The 23,742-nt window shown below is 37.1% G+C and overlaps 1 protein-coding gene across 1 annotated transcript in view; it reads left to right on the plus strand.

The window, feature by feature from the left end:
• stg1 (stargazin-like protein) overlaps positions 1-23,742 on the plus strand; it is a 228,350-nt gene that overhangs the window by 187,186 nt on the left and 17,422 nt on the right. Inside the window, exon 6 of the mRNA XM_075301781.1 lies at positions 12,425-12,792. Coding sequence (XP_075157896.1) covers positions 12,425-12,792 — 368 coding nt within the window. The remainder of the gene's footprint in view (positions 1-12,424; positions 12,793-23,742) is intronic.

The raw sequence follows: 23,742 nt of genomic DNA on the forward strand, positions 1-23,742 counted from the left end.
ATTTTCTAGAGAAATAAAATTTTGATAATATTTTCTAGAGAAATTAAATTTTGATAATATTTTCTAGAGAAATTAAATTTTGACAAAAATAAAATTTTGACAAAATTTGATAGAGAAATAAAATTGTGACAAAATTGAAATAAAATTGGGTCAAAATTTTTTTAAAGAAAGAAAATTTTGGCAAAATTTTCTATAGAAATAAAAATTTGACAAAAGTTTAGAAGAAAAAATTTACAAAATTTTCTATAGAAATAAACTTTTGACAAAAAGTTCTATAGATATAAACTTTTGACAAAATTTTCAAGAAAAATAAAATTTTGACAAAAATTTTCTATAGAAATAAAAATTTGACAAATTTTTTATAGAAATAAAAATTTGACAAAATTTTGTATAGACAAAAAATTTAAAAAATTATCTAGAAAAATAAAATTTTGACAAAATTTTCGAGAGAAATAAAATTTTGACAAAATTTTCGAGAGAAATAAAATTTTGACAAAATTTTCGAGAGAAATAAAATTTTGACAAAATTTTCGAGAGAAATAAAATGTTTGGACAAATTTTTGATAAAAAAAACGTTAAAATAATTTTTTTTTAAATGTGGTAGATTTATGGTAAAATTTTCTTCAAATTTTGGTAAATAATGTTTGACACGTGTGGCAACTGTGATTCTAATGCTTGTCGAAAACATTTGACCCCAAGTATTTTAAAAATTTAAATTATTTGTACCATTTTAATAATTCTTATCCTGTTTTTAACCTATGCGAAACAAAAAAAAAGATAAAATTACCCATTAAAAATATGAAAACAGCGAGTTTATCTAAAAGAACTTGCTGTGTAGTTAAAATAAAGGACATCTGTGGTAGAAATTTTTTGGAAGTGCTTTTTAAGTTGGACCTTTAGAAAAACATCCAATTTTTTCTTGCTAGGTTATCAAAATATCGCAAAATTTTTAAATACACATCCAAAACACTGCACTCGGATCACACCTTAAGAGGTGATGCAAATTCGGTGCAACGGCTGTTGAAAAAGGTGGAAATGCGTCCTATGACAATCACATGTTAAATTCATCGCTTCGGCGTCAATTTTGCTTCACTTTCGGATCCAAAACAGAATGTTTTCTCTAATTTTTTGCTGATGCTTTTGTTTTTGCTGGGTACACCTAAACAGAGCAAGTGTGCCTTAAGTCCAAATGTCTCGTAATGACTCCAACAGTCCTAATGATCGTACCCCTACTACTACCAATATGATCTTCTTGCCCTTTTCGACCGCCTTACTATTCCACAGTTCTGTACTTGCCACGCTGCAATTTTTTAATGAAATATTTTTCCAAAACAAAATAGTTTTTTATGTTATACAAAATAATTTTCCAAAAACATATTTTTTTATTTTATACATTGTTTTTATTTTGATTTTTTTTCGAATTTACTTTTATATAAACATATTTTTCCATTAAGAATCAACAAAAAATTAAAAATTATCCTAATTTGCAAAACCTTCTCAAAAGAACTTCCATGGAAGTGAAAAAGTCAAACGGCACTGGTTCAAATGCCAGCGGGGACGATGCTTTTATTTTGTTTATCACTTTTTTAATTTTTTATCGATTTTCTATTCTTTTTTGCGAAATTTAATTGTGCAAAAGTTAAATTTTCACTTGAGACGGCCTAATTGCGTACTTTCTAAGACTTGAAAAAAAAAAAACGATAGGAGATCCTGGGCTGCGCTTTAAAAGAAATGTTTGTGGAACAACTTTCATTTTTTTTTGCTGGAAAAGTCAAATCAAATGTTTGCGATAAAGGGTGATACGGTCAAAATTTGGTCAATATAAACTTGACATATTTCTTTCAATTTTGCATTTAAAAAACCTGAACACCCCATCATTTTGAAGGTGTGTATGTGTAGAATGTTGCACCTATTTTGATTTTGGAATTCACTCTTCAGTTGTAAAAATGCCGTCCAAGCAAGAAGAGCAGCGTATCAAAATTTTGCTCGCGCATCGCGAAAATCTGAGCTACTCGCACGCATAGCTGGCAAAATCGCTAAAAGTTGCCAAATCAACCGTTTCAAATGTAATTATAGTGTTTGGGGAACGTTTGTCGACAGCCAGGAAGCCTGGATCGGGGGAAAATCGAAAACCGGAAGCCGCTGAGACGACAAAGAGAGTTGCCGGTAGTTTCAAGCGAAACCCTAACCTCTCTCTCCGAGATGCCGCAAATAAGCTGGGTGTATCGTCTACAACCGTGCATCGAGCCAAAAAACGAGCCGGACTATCGACTTACAAGAAGCTAGTGACTCCAAATCGCGATGATAAACAAAATACGACGGCCAAAGCACGATCCTGGAGGCTGTACACGACGATGCTGACGAAGTTTGACTGCGTGGTAATGGACGACGAAACCTACGTCAAAGCCGACTACAAGCAGCTTCCGGGACAGGAGTTTTACAGGAGGCAAAAGGAAGGGGAAAGGTAGCTGATATTTTCAAGCACATAAAACTGTCAAAGTTCGCAAAGAAATATCTGGTTTGGCAAGCCATCTGTACCTGTGGCTTGAAAAGCAGCATTTCCATAGCTTCCGGGACTGTCAACCAAGAAATTTACGTGAAAGAGTGTTTGAATAAACGTCTGCTGCCTTTCCTGAAGAAACACGGTTGTTCCGTACTGTTTTGGCCGGATTTGGCATCTTGCCATTACGGTAAAAAGGCCATGGAATGGTACGCCGCAAACAACGTGCAGGTGGTTCCCAAGGACAAGAACCCTCCCAACACGCCAGAGCTCCGCCCAATTGAGAAATACTGGGCTATTGTCAAGCGGAACCTAAGAAGACCAAAAAACTGTTAAGGATGAGCAGCAGTTCAAGGCAAACTGGCTTTCTGCGGCGAAGAAGGTGGACAAGGTGGCTGTACAAAATCTGATGGCAGGTGTCAAGCGTGAGGCGCGGCAATTCGGATTTGGAAAAGCGAAAGCCTAACTGAATATTTTTCCTGAATTTTATACTAATTGAACTTGAAAAAGAAATTTAATTTGATTTTTTAAATAAACGATTTACACGCATTTCCCTTGACCAAATTTTGACCGTATCACCCTTTATGATCATAATATGACACCGCATGCCCGCCTTGCATACACAAGGTCGTGGGTTCGATTCCTACTTCGACCAAAAGTTTCTCCCACCTCAGTAATGCTGGTGACATTTTCTCTAAGTGGTTTCACTGCAATGTGGGACGCCGTTCGTACTCGGCTATAAAAAGGAGGTCCCTTGTCATTGACTTAACATGGAATTGGGCAGCACTCAGTGATAAGAGAGAAGTTCACCAATGTGGTATCACAATGGACTGAATAGTCTAAGTGAGCCTGATACATCAGGCTGCCACCTAACCTATGGCACCAAGGCATAACATTCTAACTACTTCTCGAGATGTTCATTATTAGTATGAATGAAAAAGTAGAAAATACAGGTTCATATCTCACCAGCGGCAATTTGTGTATAAAATATTTTTTCAAAAGTTTATTTTTTATGTTGGAAGAATAAAAACATTTAAATAACTGCTAATCAGCCATATGGTTGGTAGACACCAAAAAGCCAGTATTTTTACCAAATCCTCCATCCCATCGAGATTCAACCAAATGCCTTATGACATAGTGCAAAATTAGGCTAATCTCATTTCAAGTCTTGCCACACTAACAAAATGCTAAGGATGAAAGAACTTCTGAGTGAATTTTCAATTTTGTTGCTCAGTAAGTTAAACGGAAAGAAAAAGTAACTGGTCACTGTTCACTGGTCAAAGGAAACGGTCAACAAGAATAAACGACAACAGTTTGTTAAAGTTCTCTCTTGTAATGAGATTGTTGGTCGCTTGCTTCTCAAGAAAAAAAAACAACAAAAAAACTGTAAAAGGAAACTAAGCAGCACTTTGAGATGACATAAAGTGATAGTGACAACAGCATACGAATATTAACTTATTCTACATTTACTTAGTTTGCGACTCGTTCTCCAAACTATCCAAAAAACTACTAAAGTGATTTCGAATGAGTGTTCGAGATGAAAGAATCTTTTAGAGAGGATAGAAGTAAGAAAGGCATTAAGTTCAACTGGAAAGAAAAGCTTATTTAGACTTGGTCATGATTTGAAAACCATTAAAATCTGAGGAAAACTTCTAAATTGCATACTAATCATGTAGGGTAGGCACATTTTCATGCAGATCAATATTATGTTTTGCAACCAAATTTAAGATTGCTATCATTTCTAAACATCTCGTTTAATGGCTAACAGATTTATTCCAGTGACAGTTCATTTTATTGTATACGAGCTTACAAAAGCATTCAGATCTATTGCTTTCCGAAATAGAGTTATTTGTGATGGAAGGCAAGCATGATAAAGGGTGATACGGTCAAAATTTGGTCAAGGGAAAACGCATGTAAATCGGTGAAATCGTTTATTTAAAAAATCAAATTAAATTTATTTTTCAAGTTCAATTAGTATAAAATTCAGGAAAAATATTCAGTTAGGCTTTCGCTTTTCCAAATCCGAATTGCCGGGCCTCACGCTTGACACCTGCCATCAGATTTTGTACAGCCACCTTGTCCACCTTCTTCGCCGCAGAAAGCCAGTTTGCCTTGAACTGCTGCTCGTCCTTAGCAGTTTTTTGGTCTTCTTTAGGTTCCGCTTGACAACAGCCCAGTATTTCCCAATTGGGCGGAGCTCTGGCGTGTTGGGAGGGTTCTCGTTCTTGGGAACCACCTGAACGTTCTTGGCGGCGTACCACTCCATGGCCTTTTTACCGTAATGGCAAGATGCCAAATCCGGCCAAAACAGTACGGAACAACCGTGTTTTTTCAGGAAAGGCAGCAGACGTTTATTCAAACACTCTTTCACGTAAATTTCTTGGTTGACAGTCCCGGAAGCTATGAAAATGCTGCTTTTCAAGCCACAGGTACAGATGGCTTGCCAAACCAGATATTTCTTTGCGAACTTTGACAGTTTTATGTGCTTGAAAATATCTGCTACCTTTCCCCTTCCTTTTGCCGTATAAAACTCCTGTCCCGGAAGCTGCTTGTAGTCGGCTTTGACGTAGGTTTCGTCGTCCATTACCACGCAGTCAAACTTCGTCAGCATCGTCGTGTACAGCCTCCGGGATCGCGCTTTGGCCGTCGTATTTTGTTTATCATCGCGATTTGGAGTCACTACCTTCTTGGAGTCACTACCTCTTGTTGCACGGTTGTAGACGATACACCCAGCTTATTTGCGGTATCTCGGAGAGAGAGGTTAGGGTTTCGCTTGAAACTACCGGCAACTCTCTTTGTCGTCTCAGCGGCTTCCGATTTTCGATTTCCCCCGATCCAGACTTCCTGGCTGTCGACAAACGTTCCCCAAACACTTTAATTACATTTGTAACGGTTGATTTGGCAACCTTTAGCGATTTTGCCAGCTTTGCGTGCGAGTAGCTCGAATTTTCGCGATGCGCGAGCAAAATTTTGATACGCTGCTCTTTTTGCTTGGACGGTATTTTGACAACTGAAGAGTGAATTCCAAAATCAAAATAGGAGCAACATTCTACACACACACACACCTTCAAAATGAGGGGTGTTCAGGTTTTTTAAATGCAAAATTGAAAGAAATACGTCAAGTTTATATTGACCAAATTTTGACCGTATCACCCTTTATTATACCCTGCACCACTTTGTAGATCCACATTTTCGATACCATATCAAATCCTTCAAATTTGGTTAGGTGCTATATATAAAGGCTTTTGTCCCAAATACATACATTTAAATCTGAGTCGATCTGGAAAAAGTTTGTGAGACTTCTACGGCTAATGCCTTGGGGTGGACCACAATGTTAGTAAAAACAAGTAAGCCAAGTCTAAAGTCAGGCGGGGCCGACTATATTATACCCTTCACAACTATGTATATCAATATTTTTGATACCACCTTAACACTTTCAAATTTGTTAGGAACTATATAAAGGTTTATATTCCAATAACAGGTTGGCTGATAAGTCCCCGGTCTGACACATAGATGGCGTCGCTAGTATTAAATGCATATTACTTTTATATAGTACCAACCTTCAAATGATTCGTGTCAAAATTTGACATCTGTAAGTCAATTAGTTTGTGAGATAGAACGTCTTTTGTGAAGCAACTTTTGTTATTGTGAAAAAAATGGAAAAAGAGCAATTTCGTGTTCTGATAAAATACTGTTTTCTGAAGGGACGCCCGAAAGAGGTGGTTACCGACGAAAACATCAAAAAAATCCACAAAATGATTTTGAATGACCATAAAATGAAGTTGATCGAGATAGCAGAGGCCTTAAAGATATCAAAGCAACATGTTGGTCATATCATTCATCAATATTTGGATATGCGGAAGCTCTGTGCAAAATGGGTGCCGCGCGAGCTCACATTTGACCAAAAACAACAACGTGTTGATTATTCTGAGCGGTGTTTGCAGCTGTTAACTCGTAATACACCCGAGTTTTTCCGTCAATATGTGACAATGGATGAAACATGACTCCATCACTACACTCCTGAGTCCAATCGACAGTCGGCTGAGTGGACAGCGACCGGTGAACCGTCTCCGAAGCGTGGAAAGACTCAAAAGTCCGCTGGTATAGTAATGGCCTCTGTTTTTTGGGATACGCATGGAATAATTTTTATCAATTATCTTGAGAAGGGGAAAACCATCAACAGTGACTATTATATGGCGTTATTGGAGCGTTTGAAGGTCGAAATCGCGGCAAAACGGCCCCATATGAAGAAGAAAAAAGTGTTGTTCCACCAAGACAACGTACCGTGCAACAAGCCATTGAGAACGATTGCAAAAATTCATGAATTGGGCTTTGCTTCCCCACCCACCGTATTCTCCAGATCTGGCCCCAGCGACTTTTTCTTGTTCTCAGACCTCAAATGGATGTTCGCAGGGAAAAAATTTGGCTGCAATGAAGAGGTAATCGCCGAAACTGAGGATTATTTTGTGGAAAACCCGAAGGAGTACTACCAAAATGGTATCAAAAAATTGGAAGGTCGTTATAATCGTTGTATCGCTCTATGTTGAATAATAAAAACGAATTTTGACAAAAAAAATGTGTTTTTCTTTGTTAGACCGGGAACTTATCAGCCAACCTGTTATCTCCAAAACATGGAAGCATCAACCGCTTCTTCAGGTGTCGAAAAACTTTGGACCTCTCATTTTATTTTTTACATACGGCAATAAAACGATGTTTTTCGGTGCCAAGTTAGGACTATACGGCGGATGACCCATCAAATCGATATTTTGAGTGCTCAAAAATGCAGTTCTTTGAGTCAATGTGTGAGAGTTCGCATTGTCATGGTGAAGAGTAAGGCTAGTTTTCCTGATTTCTTGTAGCGCGGCTGGCAAACAATTGTTTCGTGTACGTTTAAGAATTGAAGAGTCGACGGCGCTGTGTACTTTCGGGCTGATACACGCACAGAAAAAACATGTTTGGACATGGTTGCCGCATCCATTTAATGCTTATTTAGAGTATGTAATTGTCGCGAAAACCATGTATTTTGTCTTTGTAAAAATAATTTTCGAGCGGAGAAAAATATATGTTGGTAATAAGCATTTAAATGGTTCTCAAATGCCGCAAACATGTTCTATTATTTAAATGATAGAATTTGAGACCATTATATGGTCATGAAAATCATGTATCTGACCATTCAATTTTTTGACTTTTTTGCAGAGAAAAAAATATTTTTATAGTTTACGTATAGACATGTCTACAACCATTACATGGCCATAAAGACCATGTACATTGTTTTCGTGACCATTTAATTTTTTAATTTTTTTGCAGCGACAAGAATTTTATAAAAACATTGAGCAGGTACACACGATTTTCATTTTGCGCGTCAGTCGTGTGTTGATTGTTTCTTGGAATGGACGGAGAATACGGAATTATTGTGTTTTGTGTTAATTTATTTATTCAGAAATGGCACGTGGTTTATGTGAATACAAAAAAGGAAAGTGTAATTAAAAAAAAATATACCTGGTTTTTGTTCTGCATTTTGATATATGGTATAATTTATTTTTATTTGCAGTTACATGATGTCTGCGTTTGTACATTTGATGGGCACGAAGTAAATATGGAATGATTACTTATTGTTGAAATTGAACCAAACTAGAGTGTGTAAAAATATGTGAAGTTTGCTTGCACGACATTATAAATACAAATAAACAATGAATTAGTTTATAAATAAATAAAAACAAATAAATAAAGTTGATTTTGTGTTTTCTTTTCTCAAGTGGCGTCCTTTTTTCGACGACGAAAAAAGTTTTTTCATAAAAATCAAAACATTTTAGGTTGTGACCATGTTCTTTTAACTAGAAGAAAAACATTTTTGACGAATAACATAACATTTTAGATCGTGACCATTGTCTTTTAATGGAAACAAAATTCTTTTTATCAATATAATAACATTTTAGATGAGGACAATTGTATTTTTCTTAGAACCATGTTCACTGAGCCAACATGGTTGCAGGTTAAAATGTTACATGGTCGCCGCAAAAATAGCTGCTATCATATTATTTTGCTCTTCGAATATGATTGTGGCAATCATGTTTCTTCTCTGCGTGTACGCATCGGTAATTAATCACCGATGTCATACACGCAGCACCACAATCGCATTTTTGCAACATTTCTTTTGACCAATTAACACGAGTCTTTTTTTAGCGATGACCGATGATGGGGTCAAAATACATGCCGAATATTATCGGCAAATTTTCGTACAGACAGTACTGAAGCACTGAGCAGCCGCTGTCTGTCTGTCTGTCTGTCTGTCAGTTGATGTATTTTTGTGTGCAAAGTACAGCTCGCAGTTTTAGTCCGCTTGTCATAAAATTTGGTATAGGGTCCTGTTTCGACTCAAAGACGATCCCTATTGATTTTGGAAAAAATCGGTTCAGATTTAGATATAGCTGCCATATATATTTTTCACCGATCTGGTCACAATTGGTGTGTATATAAACCGATCTTCCTCAAATTCCGTTCATTCGAATATTTTATGAGTCTCGAAAAATTGCAAATTATCAGCCAAATCGGTTCAGATTTAGATATAGCTCCCATATATAGCTTTCGCCCGATTTACACTCATATGACCACAGAGGCCAATTTTTAACTCCGATTTAGTTGAAAGTTTGCATATGGAGTAGAATTAGCATTGTAACTATGCGTGCCAAATTTGGTTGAAATCGGTTTAGATTTGGATATATCTCCCATATATAGCTTTCGCCCGATTTACACTCATATGACCACAGAGGCCAATTTTTAACTCCGATTTAGTTGACATTTTGCACGGGGAGTCGAATTAGCATTGTAGCTATGCGTGCCAAATTTGGTTGAAATCGGCTCAGATTTAGATATAGCTCCAATATATATCTTTCGCCCGATTTACACTCATATGACCACAGTGGCCAATCTTTTACTTCGATTTAGTCGAAATTTTGCACAGGGAGTAGAATTAGCATTGTAGCTATGCGTGCCAAATTTGGTTGAAATCGGCTCAGATTTAGATATAGCTCCCATATATAGCTTTCGCCCGATTTGCACTCATATGACCACAGACGCCAATTTTTGGCTCCGATTTAGTTGAAATTTTGCACAGAGAGTAGAATTAGCATTGTAGCTATGCGTGCCAAATTTGGTTGACATCGGTTCAAATTTAGATATAGCTCCCATATATATGTTTTTCTAATTTCGACAAAAATGGTAAAAATACCAACATTTTCCTTGTAAAATCGCCACTGCTTAGTCGATAAGTTGTAAAAATGACTCTAATTTTCCTAAACTTCTAATACATGTTTATCGAGCGATAAATCATAAATAAACTTTTGCGAAGTTTCCTTAAAATTGCTTCAGATTTAAATATTTCCTATATTTGTTTTACTAACATTGTGTTCCACCCTAGTGCATTAGCCAACCTAAAATTTGAGTCTATAGATTTTGTAAAAGTCTATCAAATTCTGTCCAAATCGAGTAATATTTAAATGTATATATTTGGACAAACCTTTATATATAGCGCCCAACACATTTGACGGATGTGATATGGTATCGAAAATTTAGATCTACAAAGTGGTGCAGGGTATAATATAGTCGGCCCCGCCCGACTTTAAACTTTCCTTACTTGTTTTACAATAAAATTAAGAAAACATGAAAAAAATATAGCGCTCTACTCTATTGCATTATATATTAGCCACCCGGCATTAAACCAAAGAAAAACAAGTATATACGGCGTTAAGTTCGGCCAGGCCGAATCTTATGTACCATCCACCATGGATTGCGTAGAAACTTCTACGAAAGACTGTCATCCACAATCGAATTACTTGGGTTGCGGTAACACTTGCCGATGGCAAGGTATCTTAAAACTTCCTAATACCGTAATATATACCACATAGTCCATACGTGGTATAAGTTAAACTAAAAAAGGCCGATTAAATACGTATATAATTAAGTTTAAAGTTTCTATAGACATAAAATTTTGACAACATTTTCTATAGAAGTAAAATTTGGGAAAAATTTTCTATAGAAATAAATTTTGGATAAAAGTTTCTATAGAAATAAAATTCTGACAAAATTTTCCATAGAAATAAAATCTTGAGAAAATTTTCTATAAAAATAAAATTTTGACAAAATGTTCTATAGAAATAAAATTTTGACAAAATTTTCTATAGAAATAAAATTTGACAAAATTTTCTATAGAAATAACATTTTGACAATGTTTTCTATAAAAATAAAATTTTGGTAGATTATTTTTGGCTCGAGTGGCAACCATGATTATGAACCGATTAGGACCAATTTTTGTGTGATTGGGGATCGCCTATATATAACTATAGACCGATATGGACTAATTTTGGCATAGTTATTAGCGGCCTTATACTAACACCACGTTGCAAATTTCAACCGGATCGGATGAATTTTGCTCCTCTAAGAGGGTCCGCAGATCAATCCTGGGGAACGGTTTATATGGGGGCTATATATAATTATGGACCGATATGGACCAATTCTTGCGTGTTTGTTGGATACCACATTCTAACACCACGTTCCAAATTTCAACCGGATCGGATGAATTTTGCTCCTCCAAGAGGCTCCGGAGGACAAATCTGGGGATCGATTTATATGGGGGATATATATAATTATGGACCGATGTGGACCAATTTTTGCAAGGTTGTTAGAGACCATATACCAACACCATGTACCAAATTTCAGCCGTATCGGATGAAATTTGCTTCTCTTAGAGCAATCGCAAGCCAAATTTGGGTTCCGTTTATATGGGGGCTATACGTAAAAGTGGACCGATATGGACCAATTTTTGCATGGTTGTTATAGACAATATACTAACACCACGGACCAAATTTCAATCAGATCGGATGACTTTTTCTCCTCTTAGAGGCTCCGGAAGTCAAATCTGGGGATCGGTTTATATGGGGGCTATATATAATTATGGGCCGATGTGGACCAATTTTTGCATGGTCATTAGAGAACAGATACCAACACCATGTACCAAATTTCAGCCAGATCGGATGAAATTTGCTTCACTTAGAGGCTCCGCAAGCAAAATCGGGGGATCGGTTTATATGGGGGCTATATATAATTATGGACCGATATGGACCAATTTTTGCATGGTTGTTAGAGACCATATACTAACATCATGTACCAAATTTCAGCCGGATCGGATGAAATTTGCTTCTCTTAGAGCAATCGCAAGCCAAATTTGGGGGTTCGTTTATATGGGGGCTATACGTAAAAGTGGACCGATATGGACCAATTTTTGCACGGTTGTTAGAGACCATATACTAACACCATGTACCAAATTTCAATCAGATCGGATGACTTTTTCTCCTCTAAGAGGCTCTGGAAGTCAAATCTGGGGATCGCTTTATATGGGGGCTATATATAATTATGGGCCGATGTGGACCAATTTTTGCATGGTCATTAGAGAACATATACTAACACCATGTACCAAATTTCAGCCGGATCGGATGAAATTTGCTTCTCTTATAGGCCTCGCAAGCCAAATTTGGGGGTCCGTTTATATGGGGGCTATACGTAAAAGTGGACCGATATGGCCCATTTGCAATACCATCCGACCTACATCAATAACAACTACTTGTGCCAAGTTTCAAGTCGATAGCTTTCGTTTCGTTCGGAAGTTAGCGTGATTTCAACAGACGGACGGACGGACATGCTCAGATCGACTCAGAATTTCAGAATATATATACTTTATGGGGTCTTAGAGCAATATTTCGATGTTTTACAAACGGAATGACAAAGTTAATGTACCCCCATCCTAGGGTGGAGGGTATAAAAACTACGATGTATGTATTTCGCAATATAACAAATTGTTTTATCAAACTGTTTTGCAAGGTGTATTTTAGGAATGATCCCAAAAAATCTGTTTTTCCTTTTTTTTTTTAGCGCTTACCATGCTTCAGCCTATCCAATCTCAAGGAGAAAATTAAGGAAGGCGAAAATCGTCAAAAATACAACAAGAAGAATACCTACAAGAGTTACAAACATGAAATGGATAAGAAACCCATAGATCGCAAACGTCAAAATCCCCAGAATAAGAAACATCAGGTGCGAGCTCAAGAACTGGAATTGGATACAAAGAAACTCCTCAAGAATATGTCACAAAAAAGCCGAGTAGAAGCGGTGGCAGCAGTAGCCTCAGGAAGACGTTTACCCACTGACATATTTGACAAAACTACAGATGCTCCATTTTCATGTCGCAAACATCCGAATGGTTTGGGTTCAACCATGTATCTCAATGAATTGGAAAGAAGGTAGGTTCTGAAACACTGTTTAGAAGGATGTAGTTTAACACACTTGGCCGAAATAAAAGAGGCTAAAAATTTCCAAAATTACCATTAAAAATTAGCAGGCCTTATTGTCATCAAGGGTTCACTCTGGAGAGATTGATAGATATGTATCTTGGAACTAGTATTGATTCACGGTTACTCTCAAAAGAACGACAACTTGCTTATTCATAGGATGGAGAATGAGTCTTTATAGCATGCACATGTCGACTTTATTATATGCTTGTCACTTGTCGACTAAAACACAATTGTGGCAGCATTCCTAAACACTGAATAGGACTCGATATTAAATACTGAGTAGATTGTCAATATTCAATATAGTTTAATGGAAGCAAAAACCACTCTGGGATAAGCACATTTTCATGAACAGCAGCCTCAAAGCGGAATTTTATCAATTCCTTCTCTTCTTAAAATACTTATGTGGCCAAATAATATTAAGACTCTGTTGATAATTTTAAAACTCGTTATTTATTGGTCCAAATGTTGCATTCAGAGTCGTTGGTTCGGCAAGTGTGCATTCGTTATTTTGGACAGCGGTTCAGGCAGGAAGGGTGGTGACAAATGCTGTTACAGGTCGGTACAAGGGCTGGCAAGAAGAGAGTACAACAGTGAAGAACCAAACAAGGAGCACAATCAATTAGTGCGCAATCATGTTAGGTGCTTTACGAGCTCTTGCGGACGGGAGCTAAATGCTTAAGCAAATAGTCCGGAAAAAAGCTAAAATTCGAAGTAATTACTGAAGAAGATAGCTGAATGCCGAAATACTTGGTGCGCAAGGAAGCTAAATGCTGAAGCACATGGAAGTAGTTAAATACAGGCTCGTCGGTTTAGTTGGTTCGGCTCGGTCCGATCGTTCACCTGATTCGCTTTCGGATAATGAGAAGTAGCAAGATAATTGCCGAAGCATTTAGTGCTTAAGCTTTCAAAGGAGCAACACTTAATGTGAAATTAAGCTAAAACCGAAACGATTATTTTGAAAGCAAGCTAACTGCCGAAGCAAATAGTGCGGGAGCAAGCTAAGTCGAACCAATTACAGGATTAACGGTTTAGTTGGTCCGGCATGATTCGATCCTTCACTTGGTTGTTTCCGAAGGCGATACAGACGGATCGGACGATAGGTTAGGTTGGGAGCCACCGTGGTGCAATGGTTAGCATGCCCGCTTTGCATACACAAGGTCGTGGGTTCGATTCCTGCTTCGACCGAACACCAAACAGTTTTTCAGCGGTGGATTATCCCACCTCAGTAATGCTGGTGACATTTCTGAGGGTTTCAAAGCTTCTCTAAGTGGTTTCACTGCAATGTGGAACGCCGTTTGGACTCGGCTATAAAAAGGAGGTCCCTTATCATTGAGCTTAACTTGGAATCGGGCAGCACTCAGTGATAAGAGAGAAGTTCACCAATGTGGTATCACAATGGACTGAATAGTCTAAGTGAGCCTGATACATCGGGCTGCCACCTAGCCTAACCTAGGTTAGGTGGCAACCCGATGTATCAGGCTCACTTTGACTACTCAGTCCATTGTGACACCACAATGGTGAACTTCTCTCTTATCACTGAGTGCTGCCCGATTCCATGTTAAGCTCAATGATAAAGGACCTCTGAGTCCGAACGAAGTTCCACATTGCAGTGAAACCACTTAGTGAAGCTTTGAAACATTCAGCAATGTCACCAGCATTACTGAGGTGGGATAATCCACCGCTGAAAAACTTTTTGGTGTTCGGTCGAAGCAGGAATCGAACTCACGACCTTGTGTATGCAAGGCGGGCATGCTAACCGTTGCACCACGGTGGCTCCCACGGATCGGACGATGACAAGTGCTACTATAGGGCGTTGCTTGCTTTCGCATTACGTGCTTCAGTATTTATTATGATTCCACATTAGTTGCTTCGGCAAGATGAATGCTTCGCAAATTAATTCGGTTCCACTCTATGTACTTCAAGATGTGGCTTGTTTCCGGGCTAGTAACAGGTTGGCTGATAAGTCCACGGTCTGACACATAGATGGCGTCGCTAGTATTAAATGCATATTATTTTTATATAGTACCAACCTTCAAATGATTCGTGTCAAAATTTGACGTCTGTAAGTCAATTAGTTTGTGACATAGAGCGTCTTTTGTGAAGTAACTTTTTGTTATTGTGAAAAAAAAATGAAAAAAAGGAATTTCGTGTTTTGATAAAATACTGTTTTCTGAAGGGAAAAAATACGGTGGAAGCAAAAACTTGGCTTGATAATCAGTTTCCGGACTCTGCCCCAGGGAAATCAACAATAATTGATTGGTATGCAAAATTCAAGCGTGGTGAAATGAGCACGGAGGACGGTGAACGCAGTGGACGCCCGAAAGAGGTTGTTACCGACGAAAACATCAAAAAAATCCACAAAATGATTTTGAATGACCGTAAAATGAAGTTGATCGAGATAGCAGAGGCCTTAAAGATATCAAAGGAACGTTTTGGTCATATCATTCATCAATATTTGGATATGCGGAAGCTCTGTGCAAAATGGGTGTCGCGCGAGCTCACATTTGACCAAAAACAACAACGTATTGATGATTCTGAGCGGTGTTTGCAGCCGAGTTTTTCCATCGATATGTGACAATGGATGAAACATGGCTCCATCACTACACTCCAGAGTCCAATCGACCGTCGGCTGAGTGGATAGCGACCGGTGAACCGTCTCCGAAGCGTGGAAAGACTCAAAAGTCCGCTGGCAAAGTAATGGCCTCTGTTTTTTAGGATGCGCATGGAATAATTTTTATCGATTATCTTGAGAAGGGAATAACCATCAACAGTGACTATTATATGGCGTTATTGGAGCGTTTGAAGGTCGAAATCGCGGCAAAACGGCCCCATGTGAAGAAGAAAAAAGTTCCACCAAGACAACGCACCGTGCAACAAGTCATTCAGAACGATGGCAAAAATTCATGAATTGGGCTTCGAATTACTTCCCCACCAACCGTATTCTCCAGATCTGGCCCCAGCGACTTTATCTTGTTCTCAGACCTCAAAAGGATGCTCGCAGGGGAAAAAAATGGCTGCAATGAGGTGATCGCCGAAACTGAGACCTATTTTGAGGCAAAACCGAAGGAGTACTACCAAAATGGTATCAAAAAATTGGAAGGTCTTTATAATCGTTGTATCGCTCCTGAAGGGAACTATGTTGAATAATAAAAACGAATTTAAAAAAAATGTGTTTTTCTTTGTTAGACCGGGGACTTATCAGCCAACCTGTTTCAGAGTACAGGAAGCAAACTAGGGGCGAAGCTGTTGGTGCGGATGTAACCTATATTCCGAAGCAAATAGTGCTTAAGCAAGCTTAATACCGTAGCATTTAGTGCGGAAGCACACTAAGTGCCAAAACACTCAGTGGGTAAACAATCTAAAAGCGAAGTAATTACTAGCTCTTCGGTTTAGTTGGTTCTGCTCGCTCCTTAACCCATTTCACCCTCCTGGGGCCATTTTGACGGGCGGATTATAACAAATGACGATACGAGAAAAGTAGGGGGTTGAAGAAGCAAACTATGGGCCGAAGCTACTAATGCAAAAGTTAGCTGATTGCCGGTGCTACTAGAGCAGAAGCAAGCTAATTGGCGAAGCAGTTATAGAAACAACTAGTGCGGAAGCAAACTAAATATTGAATATTGAAGTACTTAGTGCGAAATTAGGTACCCGTCCAACTAATGCGGAAGCAAGCTGAACGGCTAAAAGTATGGCCACACTAGGCAAATATTTTCCTAAAATGGGAGTCAAGCTTTTTTCCAATACCACTTTCGAAATATCTGGATTAGAGAATGAAGCCGCCCACAAAAATGGATCGGCTTCATTCTCTGATCTGGATACAGTAAATAGTGGGGAAGAAGGCTAAAAGTCGAAATAATTACACGTTCGTCACTTTAATTGGTTTGGCTGGTTCAATTCTTCACCTACTTCGCCTCCGTTGATTCCAATGGCGGTATACGAGTAGACGGATCGGTTCATGACAAGTGCAACTACAGATCGGTGCAAGTGCTACGGGGTTGAGTAAGCAAACTAGAGGCGATGCTAGTAATGTGAAAGTTAACTGATTGCCAGAGCGAATATTGCGGAAGAGAGCTAATTGCCGAAGCATTTAGTGCGGAAGCAAGTGCCGAAGCAATCAATACGTAAGCAACTAAGAGCCGAAGCAATTACTGGCTTGTCGGTTTATATGGTTCGAGCCGGCTCGACCGTTCATCCGGTTTGCCTTCGTTGATTCCGGTGACGGTTCATACATGGCGGATTATAACATACGGTCGTTACATGTGCTAACATGGGGAAATTACAGAGATGAGGAAACAATCTAGGGGCCGAAGCTACTAGCCCGGAAACAAGCCACATCTTGAAGTACACAGAGCGGAACCGAATTAATTGACGAAGCAACTAGTTTGGAATCATACTAAATACTGAAGCACTTAATGCGAAAGCAAGCCAATGCCGAAACAGTTAGTGCGGAAGCAAATTAGGTGCCTGAGCAACTAGTGCAAAAGCATTTAGCTTGCTTTTGCACTAATGCAGAAGAAAGCTAAAACTCGAAATAATTATTGCAGAAGATGGTGAAATATTTGGTACGCAAGCAAGTTAACTGTTACTTGGTTGGACTCGGTTTGATCCTTCGCCTGGTTCGACTCCATTAATTCCCATGGCGGTATGGACGGATCGGATGATGACAAATCCGACTACAGATCGGTACAAGTGCTACAGTCCCCATAAATAAGCAGACGAATAGTGCGGAAGCATGCTAATTTCCGAATTTAGTGCGGAAGCATTGTAAGTGACAAACATTGCTTACTAAAAGCCGACGTAATTACTAGATTGACTGTTTACTTGGTTCGGTTCGAAGAAATCAAGGGTGAACGGTCGACCCTTGATTTCTTCGTTGATTCGGGGAGATAATGACAATGGCCGGTACAGATCGTTACAAGTGCTAGCTAGAGGAAAGTACACGGATGAGGAAGCGAATTATAGGCTGAAGCTACTAGTCGGGAAGCAAACCAAACGCTGAATTAAATGGAGCGGAATCAAGTGCAGAAGCAACTAGTGCGGAAGCAAACTAAATACTGAAGAACTTAGTGCGAAAGCAGGCACAATTAGTGCGGAAACAAGTTAAGTACCGAAGTACTCTGTTTTCTTTTAGTCCTTCACGGTGCTACAGTCCCCATAAATAAGCAGACGAATAGTGCTTATTTATGGGGACATGCTAATTTCCGAATTTAGTGAGAAAGCATTTTAAGTGTCAAAACAAAGTACACGGATGAAGAAGCAAATTATAGGCCGAAGCTAACAGGTTGGCTGATAAGTCCCCGGTCTGATACATAGATGACGTCGCTAGTATTAAATGCATATTATTTTTATATAGTACCAACCTTCAAACGATTCGTGTCAAAATTTGACGTCTGTAAGTCAATTAGTTTGTAAGATAGAGCGTCTTTTGTGAAGCAACTTTTTTTATTGTGAAAAAAATGGAAAAAACAGGAATTTAGTGTTTTGATAAAATACTGTTTTCTGAAAGGAAAAAATACGGTGTAAGCAAAAACTTGGCTTGATAATGGGTTTCCGGACTCTGCCCCAGGGAAATCAACAACAAAAACAATATATATGCAAAATTCAAGCACGGAGGACGGTGAACGCAGTGGACGCCCGAAAGTGGTGGTTACCTACAAATACATCAAAAAAATCCACAAAATGATTTTGAATGACCGTAAAATGAAGTTGATCGAGATAGCAGAGCCCTTAAACATATCAAAGGAACGTTTTGGTCATAGCATTCATCAATATTTGGATATGCGGAAGCTCTGTGCAAAATGGGTGTCGCGCGAGCTCACATGTGACCAAAAACAACAACGTGTTGATGATTCTGAGCGGTGTTTGCAGCTGTTAACTCGTAATATACCCGAGTTTTTCCGTCGATATGTGACAATGTATGAAACATGGCTCCATCACTACAGTCCTGAGTCCAATCGACAGTCGGCTGAGTGGACAGCGACCGGTGAACCGTCTCTGAAGCGTGAAAAGACTCAAAAATCCGATGGTAAAGTAATGGCCTCTGTTTTTTGGGATGCGCATGGAATAATTTTTATCGATTATCTTGAGAAGGGAAAAACCATCAACAGTGACTATTATATGGCGTTATTGGGGCGTTTGAAGGTCGAAATCGCGGCAAAACGGCCCCATATGAAGAAGAAACAAGTATTTACGGCCGTAAGTTCGGCCAGGCCGAATCTTATGTACCCTCCACCATTAGCGTAGCTGGACAATTTTCCTAGGGGGGGCTATAGCCCCCCTAGCTGAAACTTTATAGACTGAACTTATAGGTTCAACTAATGTTTTATTTATTAAAATTGAATAAAAAACTAGATATCAAAATAACTCGACAATCAATTTATAATAAAGCAACTAAAAGTACCCTACGGGAAATTGGTGCAAATTGCCACGGACCTATCACAGAACTGGTACCTGCACACAAAAAAATGTTTCTCTGATTCAATCACCAAATTAATTGATCCAATTAATTTTTTAATTGAAATATCTTCAATCACGAAAATGATAGTATCAATCACAGTTTTAATTGGGCATAGAAAAAATTCTTGATTAAAAAATTAATTGATTTTTTCAGCAAAATTCAATTAATTTTTTAATTGATTCAATTAAAAATTTAATTGATGTTGATTGCAAAACGCAATTAATTTATTAATTAAAAAAGGTAACTATTTTTAATTACTTAGTTAGATTGGCTTAGAGTTTTTATTTGGATTAACAAATGGTAGTTTGAAATACATTTTTAATTAAAAAAGTAAAAAAAAAAACAGCACTTTTTTAACTGAATTAGTCTTCCGAATTTGATTAAAAAGTTAATTGTATCACTTAATTTTTTAATTAAACATTTTAAAAATTTCAATCATTGACTTAATTAACTTAATGTTTCTATCATGATTAAAAAGTTAATTGTATCAATTAATTAATTAATTAATTAATTGAACAAATTTTCAACTTCAATTAACTTTTTAATTGGAAATATTTTGGTGACATTTTTTTCTGTGTGTGCTCCAGTTAGTTGCAATTTTCACATTTAGTGAAATAAAATTATCAGAATAACCTTTTGCTTTTTTTTCATTTCGGGTTCGATTAGGAGCCCAAATTGAAAGAGATTTCTAAGAGTTTGTCCGAGACTGGTACCTGAGGACCTGTTTATGGGTTGCTCCTGCTAAATTGTCCCAGGACGTGTCCTTTGGGATGAGTCCAAGACGCGTCCTAAAATGTAAGTTTACTCCGTCAATGACAAACCCATGTTAAAGTGGACGGTCCCTTCCATACGTTTTGATCAGAACTGGGACTGGTCCATACACACCAGGGACTAGTCCTGTACCAGTTCTGTGGTTGATCCATTTTCCGTAGGGTAGTTCCACACTTTTCCCAGCAAAAAATTGGGAGTTGTTCTAAAGGCACAACTTTAAAAGCACTTACAAAAATGTCTTCACAAAGAAGTTAACTATTTTAACTACACAAGAAGTTTTTTTACTTCATTTTTTTATATTTTAATGCGTAATTTTTTGTTTTCTTTTTTCAAATAGTTTAATAAAAAGAGTAAGAATAAATAAAATGGAACAAGTTATTCAAATTTTGCCACAAAAATGCTAAATCCATTATAGAAAAATCGATAATATTTGAAAAAACGTTTCAAACAAGCGTTAGAATGCATTAAAACTCATAAAAAAGTATAAAAATTATTTATTTGGGAAAATATCACAAAATTTTTAATTCACATTCAAAGCACTGAATTCGGATCACACCTTAAGAAGTGATGCAAACTCATTGCAACGGTTGTTGAAACAGTGGACATTCGTTCTATGACAAATTCATATTACATTCATCGCTTCTCCACCAATTTTGTACCACTTCCAGACCCAAAAAGAACATTTTCACTTCTTTTTTGGCGACGCTTTTTTGCAGCATTATTAAGATATTAATTTATGAAAGAATAGTTTTAATATCAACTACTATTTTTTATTCAACTAAATCATAAGTTCAACCACAGCTTTATTTCATAAATATCAGACTTCTACCACAACCCAAGTAATTCGATTGTGCATAAAAGTTTTTAGTGGAACTTTGTGCGTTGTACGAGTATATACTTGTTTAATTTTTATAAAAATGTAAAATCGTAAATAGGTTTTCAAATTCTAGGGGGGGCTAAAATTTTTCTGGGGGGTTTAAGCCCCCTCCCCAGAGGCCTTCCTACGCTTATGCCCTCCACCATGGATTGCGTAGAAACTTCTACAAAAGACTGTCATCCACAAATTTCAACTCACTCGGATGAAATTTACTCCTCCAAGAGGCTCCAAAACCAAATCTCGGGATCGGTTTATATAGGGGCTATAAATGATTATGGACTGATATGGACCACTTTTGGCATGGTTGTTAAATATCATATACTACACCCAGAAAAAAGTGACCCCTTCTTTAAGTTAAAATGAACTCATTGTGAAGAAAGTTGAACTTCGTATAGCGCCAAAGACATTTTTATTTGTTTGAACGATGTGATTTTCGTAGAAATTAGGTATAATGCATTCCATATATTAGTTAACATTTTCCTATATTTATGTACCACAATACTACAGAATGAAAAAATTTAACTGATTTGAATTCATATATGGAATGATTTTATTGAAATTTTTTCATTCATTTGGACAAATCTTACATATTTGTGGTAAAACTTTTACTTCATAATTAGAACTGCTTACCTTCGTTTTTAAATACAATTTTATTTATTTATATAAGCAATTTTATCTTCAATAAAAGACATGTTTTATTACTATATTGAATATATTTATTAAGAATCAACAGCATCGACTGTCCTTGAAATATTAGTTTATTATTCAACTATTTCCAATTTCCATGTGATATTATCAACTGTAAAACGCACTTTTTCTTCTTCTTGTACTTTTCACTTTTAATAAGTTGCTGCCTAACGATTTCAATACCTACAAATATAAAAAATCATAAACCATTTTTGTTACAAAAGGTTAGCGTCACTGAATATTACCTGATAATTGAAGATTCCAAAATGAAGACAAATGAAAGGGTTGTTATTCTGCTGGTGTTTTCTTTCTTTATACACCATGACGAACATTGATAGATTTATTTTCAAAAAACGAACATTTTTCTCACTAATTTAAAATAACAAATATTTTATATGTTTTATTTGTTATTTATTATATTATTTTACCATATTATTTTTTAACAATCTCTCTGTATACCACAACAACGCGATTCCAACTAAAAAAACAACCCACGCGCAAGCATATCGATACACCCACGCGCAAACACATCGATTACGATGACAAGTATCGATTACAGGTAACAATAGAAATATAGGAAAATTTCCTATATTCTAACAAGTGTGTTTCCTTAAGTTTTGAAAGGATTGCATACTTCTTAGTACGAATGAACTAAAATATTTTTCTATGCCAAGTGTTGTTCGTATGTATGAAAAACTTTCTATTATAAAGGAAGTCGCAATTATCATTTTATAAGAAATTTTACTAATTTTGAGGAAACTTGGTTTTAGTTCGGATTTTGTTTATTTTTACGAATGCTTTGTTATCGGTGAATAAAATTTTCTTGTTCAGTAGTAAATTCTTATACCCAGCGAAGAAAACAGTATGAGTAAAATTCCATGCCTTATTCTAGTTAATGAACTATTCCTAACTGCTTACAGTTTAGGAGTTTTTTACTGAAACGAGTAAATTTTATTATTTCTCACAAAAATCTACATTAATGGTAATAAAATGGATAAACCATATTGGTGAAAATTTTTTCCTTTAGTTTCGAAGGCACTTTTTTCTGGGTGTACCACCACGTACCAAATTTCAACCAGATCGGATGACTTTTGCTTCTCCAAAAGGCACCAGAGGTCAAATCTGGGGATGAGGGTCTATATATAATCATGGACCGATATGCACCAATTCCTGCATGGTTATTAGGGACCATATATTAACACCACGTGCCGAATTCCAACTGAATTAGATGAATTTTGCTCTTCCAAGAGGCTCCGGAGGTCAAATCTGGGGATCGGTTTATAAAGGGGCTACATATAATTATGGACCGATATGGACGAATTCCTGCATGGTTTTTAGAGACTATATATTAATACCACGTACCAAATTTCAACCGCATCGGATGAATTTTGCTCTTCCAAGAGGCTCCGGAGGTCAAATCTGGGGATGGGTTTATATGGGGGCTATATATAATTGTGGACCGATGTGGACCAATTTTTTGCATGGTTGTTAGAGACTATATATTAACACCATGTACTAAATTTCAGCCGGATCAGGTGAAATTCGCTTCTCTTAGAGGCTCAGCAAGCTAAATCTTGGGGTCCGTTTATATGGGGGCTATATGTAAAAGTGATCCGATATGGTACATTTGCAATACCATGCGACCTACACCAATAACAACAACTTGTGGCAAGTTTCAAGTCGATGCTTAGATCGACTTAGAATTTCACCACGACCCAGAATGTATATACTTTCTTGGTCTTTGAACAATATTTCGATGTGTTACAAACCCAATGACAAAGTTAATATTCCATTCTATGGTGGAGGGTATAAAAATGCAGTACAAAATGTTCATATACATCTAAAATCTTTTTTGTTCAGCTTTCCTTTTATTCTATCAGCTTAAGTAAATTAGCTTTTCTTTTGCAAACACTATCTACTTTAGGAACTCTCAAGATTATAAGATTCATAGTAAACGTTTGGCTACAATTAGGGTTCTCTTCCAGAGTTTACAAGCCTTGTATTTAAAATGAGTCCCTAAATGAGATTTTTACGAGAAAAACTTCTACTTCTCAACGGAAGTGTCTTAAATGATGTAAATAATACCAACTTTAATTTTCTATTTCAC

The sequence above is a fragment of the Haematobia irritans genome, chromosome 3 (assembly GCF_050003625.1).
Source record: "Haematobia irritans isolate KBUSLIRL chromosome 3, ASM5000362v1, whole genome shotgun sequence".
Classification (NCBI taxonomy): Eukaryota; Metazoa; Arthropoda; class Insecta; order Diptera; family Muscidae; genus Haematobia; species Haematobia irritans.